This window comes from Agrilus planipennis, unplaced genomic scaffold (genome assembly GCF_000699045.2).
Source record: "Agrilus planipennis isolate EAB-ADULT unplaced genomic scaffold, Apla_2.0 scaffold225, whole genome shotgun sequence".
Classification (NCBI taxonomy): domain Eukaryota; kingdom Metazoa; phylum Arthropoda; class Insecta; order Coleoptera; family Buprestidae; genus Agrilus; species Agrilus planipennis.
This window is the reverse complement of record NW_020442415.1, coordinates 515,015-521,558: the sequence shown is the minus strand read 5'-3', so window position 1 is coordinate 521,558 and position 6,544 is coordinate 515,015. Positions and strand designations below refer to the sequence as shown.

The following is a 6,544-nucleotide window of genomic DNA, read 5'->3' as shown; positions in this document are numbered from 1 at the left end:
TTACATACCGTTTTGTAAAAATCGTATTTTGTTATGTAAGGCCTCATCGTTTACCACAATGGCACCCATTACTATATCAGAGTGACCATTCATGTATTTTGTAAGGGAATAAACTGATAAGTCGGCCCCCAACTCCAAAGGCCTTTGGAAATACGGCGTTAAAAATGTATTGTCAACAGCTAGAAGTATTTTGTGTTTTTTGGCAATTTTAGAAACTGCTGCTATATCGATTACTTTTAAAGTTGGATTTGTTGGTGTCTCAATCCATATCATCTAAAAATAAAAACTATATTAAATATTTTTTATTTTTGCATAATTTGTTATGTTTTCCAAAAAAGGCGTCGATATGGTATCAAAAACGGAAATAGTGTTGTTATTGGTTATTAGTAAAAATTATTTGTTTCATTATTTGATAAGTAAATCTGCTTGGTTGCTATATAACATATTCTATTTTATCAGCAAGTTAACGCAATTATTAACGTTATAAAGTTATGAATGTCTTTATCTCTGTTTTTTTTTTTTTAATAGTGCAATATAATAGCTTGATAAATAATAAAGCAGATAAGGAACTTAGGGATCAAATTTTCTGAATATTATAAGCTCAAAGAATATTCAAACAAATGTGAAAAATATTGACCTTAATTAGCAATAATTTAACAATAAGATTAATTACAGTGTGGTTCATTGGATTGAGTCGTATGTCAATAAATCAATAAAATTACCTTGGTGTTAGGTTTAACATCTTTTTCGACTTCTTCTAAATTAGTAGCATTTACAAAGGTAATTTCTAAACCAAGAGGCTTGCCAACTATCCTAAAAAGTCTGCTAATTCCTCCATACAAGTCGTCACCGCAAATAATGTGGTCGCCGGAATTAAAGAGTCCAAAAAGTGTGCTCGTTGCTCCCAAGCCTGAAGCGAAGCACATTGCATACTTGGCCCCTTCAACTGCTGCTAAGCATTCTTCCAAAGTATTTCGCGAAGGATTTCCCGATCTTCCATACTCGTATATCTACACATTATTGTAACAAAAAATGAATATTACAAACAACTTAGTATCGTGTTTAGCACCCTCTACCAAAAAAAGGTAAAAAGGCACCTTACGGCATCTGTGTGTTGTCATAGTTAATTATGTTAAAAGAGCAACACCAAGGTCTTTACCTTTGGGACTGCTGGACTGTGTTGTTTAAATGTGGTGGACATGACTATTGGGGGGACCACACTCATATGTTCCCATTTTTCCGGTTCATGGGCAGCGTGTATGGCGGCAGTAGCAAATCCTTGTGGTAAAGGTAAATACCCATCGTTATCGGCATTTCCGTTAACCGAATTTATCCCGTTCATCTTCTATTATTGTAAATGTTTCCTTCTTATCTATACTAAGTAATAATGAAATAATTATGATATAATTATCTTGGCAAATACAATTATAAAATAAAAAGTCCAATTTTATAAAGTTTAATCGCTTTTTTATTGAGAGCAATTACGTATTTTGTTTTAGTAATTTACCAATTATTGTCGAAACGTCAATAAAGCATTAAAAAAAATTTGGTACATGCTATAATTTGAACCTCAACATGAATGTAACGTAAAGTGGAAAATCACCACCTATACAGTTTCTTTTTTTATTAATAGGGAACTAAGTTAACTATTAATTAGTCTATAAATCTTTTCAGTGTATGTATATTCAATGCAAAATAAGTATGTAATAACTTTTATCTTTTGAAAAAGCATATTTATCGTGGTATTGATAAAGCAAAATATGCGTATGTTAACGGTATAATTTATTGCAATTCAGGTGTGTTATGCAGTTTACTACTATTGTACTCGGTTGTACTATTTAAAAAAAAAGTTGAAGGCCGTTAAAGGTTACTTCAAGGTGCTGTAGACACGTGTTAATAATATTCCAATTTTTCTCCTACTTTAAGGTTATTGGCTCAAGTACGACCTTAGCTATTGACTAAAATTGATAAAAATAACATAATACAACGATGGCAGTTTTTTCCATTATCATGCAAAATTTATTTTTATTGTATGCTGGGTTTTTTACAACTGACGTCACAAGCCAAAGATATGTAACTGAACCAGTCAAATTGCATCATTCATAANAGAGGCTTGCCAACTATCCTAAAAAGTCTGCTAATTCCTCCATACAAGTCGTCACCGCAAATAATGTGGTCGCCGGAATTAAAGAGTCCAAAAAGTGTGCTCGTTGCTCCCAAGCCTGAAGCGAAGCACATTGCATACTTGGCCCCTTCAACTGCTGCTATGTTTGGCCCCTTCAACTGCTGCTAAACATTCTTCCAAAGTATTTCGCGAAGGATTTCCCGATCTTCCATACTCGTATATCTACACATTATTGTAACAAAAAATGAATATTACAAACAACTTAGTATCGTGTTTAGCACCCTCTACCAAAAAAAGGTAAAAAGGCACCTTACGGCATCTGTGTGTTGTCATAGTTAATTATGTTAAAAGAGCAACACCAAGGTCTTTACCTTTGGGACTGCTGGACTGTGTTGTTTAAATGTGGTGGACATGACTATTGGGGGGACCACACTCATATGTTCCCATTTTTCCGGTTCATGGGCAGCGTGTATGGCGGCAGTAGCAAATCCTTGTGGTAAAGGTAAATACCCATCGTTATCGGCATTTCCGTTAACCGAATTTATCCCGTTCATCTTCTATTATTGTAAATGTTTCCTTCTTATCTATACTAAGTAATAATGAAATAATTATGATATAATTATCTTGGCAAATACAATTATAAAATAAAAAGTCCAATTTTATCATGTTTAATCGCTTTTTTATTGAGAGCAATTACGTATTTTGTTTTAGTAATTTACCAATTATTGTCGAAACGTCAATAAAGCATTAAAAAAAATTTGGTACATGCTATAATTTGAACCTCAACATGAATGTAACGTAAAGTGGAAAATCACCACCTATACAGTTTCTTTTTTTATTAATAGGGAACTAAGTTAACTATTAATTAGCCTATAAATCTTTTCAGTGTATGTATATTCAATGCAAAATAAGTATGTAATAACTTTTATCTTTTCAAAAAGCATATTTATCGTGGTATTGATAAAGCAAAATATGCGTATGTTAACGGTATAATTTATTGCAATACAGGTGTGTTATGCAGTTTACTACTATTGTACTCGGTTGTACTATTTAAAAAAAAAGTTGAAGGCCGTTAAAGGTTACTTCAAGGTGCTGTAGACACGTGTTAATAATATTCCAATTTTTCTCCTACTTTAAGGTTATTGGCTCAAGTACGACCTTAGCTATTGACTAAAATTGATAAAAATAACATAATACAACGATGGCAGTTTTTTCCATTATCATGCAAAATTTATTTTTATTGTATGCTGGGTTTTTTACAACTGACGTCACAAGCCAAAGATATGTAACTGAACCAGTCAAATTGCATCATTCATAACTTAAAAAAAAATAAAAAAAGGTTTAAAAGTATATTTTTTAATAAAAACATATATTAATGGCAAGATTAAATAAAAGCTTCCATTAATTGAATTGCTTAATTTAATTAAATATATAAGCCATATGCTCACAAAAAAATCAATATAATGCTAAATTTCTATTTAAATATCAAGTTTAATATATGAGGAGCTATAAATTAAATGCTGACAATTAACATGCACTTAAAGTACAATACTTACCTAAAAAATTTTCAAAATAAATTGTGGAAAGGGCTCGCCTGCGAACTTTTCCCTTATTACATATAAGGCAATATGAAAATAGCTTTCAATAAATACTGATACCGGTATTAAAAAGCGATTAATCTACTACTATACACTATACAGAACCTACAGAACTAAACCACAATTAACACTGCGAACGCCGGAGTTGGTGTACATCTATTTATGCGAACGGTCCTGCATTCTAAATGATAAAATGTTGTTTCATTATTCTGTAAATTAAGCCAATTGCTTACTGCACGACTCTTTATCTCGTATTTATCCCCATGACGTCATTTTCAAAATGACTGGGCATTTTTTATCCCAGATTACTATTAATAACTAATACGACGTGGGACTACTGCATCGCATTAATAATTCATTTTTTAGCTACTTACCTACAAGTAATTTATATAGCATATATTTGTTGCTACCATCATTGTTAAACAATTACCACGTATATAGTAGTTGAACGATTGTTATTGTAATTATTTCTTTCCTTTTATTTTTTAAATAATAGTAATAATGTTTATATTATTTTCAAGAAGACTAGATTATGCTAATCATTCTGATAACCCTTTCAAATTTCTAAAAGTGAAAAAACTTTCTTTTAAGTATATATTTAAGTTTCAAAATATCCATCACTGTTACTAACTTAGTTTTAATATTTTGATGAAACAAATTTTAACTTGCAATAAAGAGATCTTATTGTTTGTTATTGAAATTTGATTTGAATATTGCTATTGTAATAAGATATTTTTAATTAATAAATATTATGCACTGGGGTCAGATATATTTGTGAACTGGTACGTATGTACGTAGACGTATCGAAATGATGTTTTTCAAATGTTTAAAAAATATGTCATGTAATAACGTTAACGTTTTTATGAAGGAGAGAATAGGAATAAGTTGCGTAAGTATTTAATTTTCCCACAAATTTAAAAAGAGGCGGGAACAAACGTTGGCGGTATAATTTAAAATTAAACAAATAAAAGCAGCTTCCGTCATGCGCTCGATGTTGTGTTGTGTCTTCAAGTTCTTCCGGTAAAGTTTTTGTTCGTGCATACTCAAGATGCAGTTTTTAAATTGGTTTGTAAGTATTTAACAAACACGATTATATGGAAACTTAAGGTTAATCAAATAACGTAAACTTATCAGTTGTCGTTATATTTACGAACGTTAGAATCGTTAACATGGACGATACCGGTATTAAAAGGCGTGCTGGGGAGCGTCCGTCACGTCGATCTTCTTTTTATTAACCGTAATTAGAATTACAACGAAGATGTAATGGACGCTTGTTAGATATAATTACGGCGAGTATTTTAAAGTGAATGACAATTCAGTTGGTTCAAAGGTTTCTCTTTTAGTTTGTGGTGATTGTGTTTTAGTTAGTGTGGCCATGATGGCGACCGGTTTTTCGATTGCCTTGTATTTTGCTTTTTATTGTAATCAATTGATTTTCGGCAACGGTCGTTCATTGTTTCAGATTTAGCTCATACTGAAGAAATTTATTTTTTGTTCCAAGTCGTATTGCTAAAATGGTTATCCAAGATTTGCAAGCGTTTTTAGAAAGCCCAAATTTAGAAGGGGGTGCAGTTTCTGTTGATTTGTTGAAAATAGCCCGAAATGTCACGCAACGTCAACAACCCCAGTACCCTACCCGTAAAATTAGGCCTATTGGTAACAAACTTAAGCTTATCATGGATGCAGAATGTTGTTTAGATAGACTTTATGGTGGATTCTTCTCTGGTAAGTCATTGATTCAAGTGGTTTCGGTAGTGTTGGTGTTACTAAAATAAAGTGTGTGTTGTTAGATTGGGCCTGTGGTGGCCAGTGGAATCGAATGGTTCAATTTTTATCATTACTTATGCAAGCAATAGAAAGAGGAAATATTGAATTAGCAATCGTTTTTAATGGAACATCTGAACCACAACGCTTCTCAGAATGGACAGCAGAGCAGGCCAATATAAGACAGAAAGTTGGATTAGTAAGCATTTATTTATTCTACTTATTATTTACTTTGCTTGACAAATATTAGACACGTTAGGTTATAATGTATTATCACTTATTTCATTTAAACTGCTTTGTAACAGTATCATTGACATAGTGCAATTTTGCAATTTGTTTATTTTACTTATACAGTTAATGTCTTTTCAAGGTTCTAAAACATGTAAACATGAAAGGCACACCACCACCGAAAATTTGGTGGACTCCACCAACCTGTTTAAGGACATCCTTGCGCATGGCTCTTCGTCATTTAAATGCAGCTGTGGTAAGCAAGCATTTATGTACAATCATTTGCTATTAATTTTATTGAGGATGAACAAGAGCTAAACATAAATGATGATATTAATTTCAAATTTAATCTCCACTAATTTTTTATAAAGTCTTCATTCTTCTAATTAAAACTTGACCAATTTATAATTAAGCATCGGTTCCACTTAAAACATATTTAATAATCTTAATGTACACTCCAAAATTTTAGAATTGTTTTTATTACAAAAGGGATTAGTTGTAAAGATTAATCTTTTTAAAATGCTACAAAATGTATAACCTTGGTCTAATTTTTATCAGTTGGTTTTGCTAATCCATTTAACTCCTTTCAGTTTAGTAATCTTTTAATACATATTGCTGCACTATATTTACAATCTTCCTGTTCATAAGTTGTTAAATAACTGCCTTAAATGTTATTAAACATTGAACAGGAAGAAGAACAAGTTGAATTCCAGGGTGGGAGTTTAAGGACTAATCCTTAGTTTCTCTATCGGTGTTCAAACAATACTAATTATTATATAAATATAATACCATACAAAATTAACTTCAAAAGTTTGCTGACACAAGATGT

General features: G+C 31.5%; 3 protein-coding genes across 7 annotated transcripts in view; 1 reads left to right on the top strand and 2 right to left on the bottom strand.

Annotated features, from left to right (window-relative positions):
- LOC112906288 (cystathionine gamma-lyase-like) lies at positions 1-1,405 on the bottom strand. Its single transcript, XM_025980180.1, has 3 exons — positions 1,160-1,405; positions 723-1,010; positions 1-273 (listed from the first exon to the last, which is right to left on the bottom strand). Exons 1-3 carry the CDS (start codon positions 1,340-1,342, stop codon positions 1-3), a joined length of 744 nt encoding a protein of 247 aa, XP_025835965.1. The 5' UTR covers positions 1,343-1,405.
- Positions 1,406-2,254: 849 nt separating this feature from the next.
- On the bottom strand, positions 2,255-4,058 carry LOC112906287 (cystathionine gamma-lyase-like). The gene is made up of 3 exons (XM_025980179.1): positions 3,682-4,058; positions 2,497-2,714; positions 2,255-2,347 (listed from the first exon to the last, which is right to left on the bottom strand). The coding sequence occupies exons 2-3, from the start codon at positions 2,677-2,679 to the stop codon at positions 2,255-2,257; spliced, it is 276 nt and encodes a 91-aa protein (XP_025835964.1). The 5' UTR covers positions 2,680-2,714; positions 3,682-4,058.
- Positions 4,059-4,531: 473 nt separating this feature from the next.
- The window catches only part of LOC108742380 (constitutive coactivator of PPAR-gamma-like protein 1), a 9,515-nt gene continuing 7,502 nt past the window's right edge, over positions 4,532-6,544 (top strand). For 3 of the 5 annotated variants that reach the window (XR_003232245.1, XM_025980170.1, XM_025980167.1), the window contains exons 1-4: positions 4,689-4,792; positions 5,186-5,448; positions 5,514-5,686; positions 5,858-5,971. Coding sequence is in view for 4 of the 5 variants with exons in the window: in XM_025980170.1 (XP_025835955.1) it covers positions 5,238-5,448; positions 5,514-5,686; positions 5,858-5,971 (498 nt within the window). In the remaining variant the exon portion in view is untranslated. The other 2 variants (XM_025980169.1, XM_025980168.1) reach the window with 2 other exon arrangements.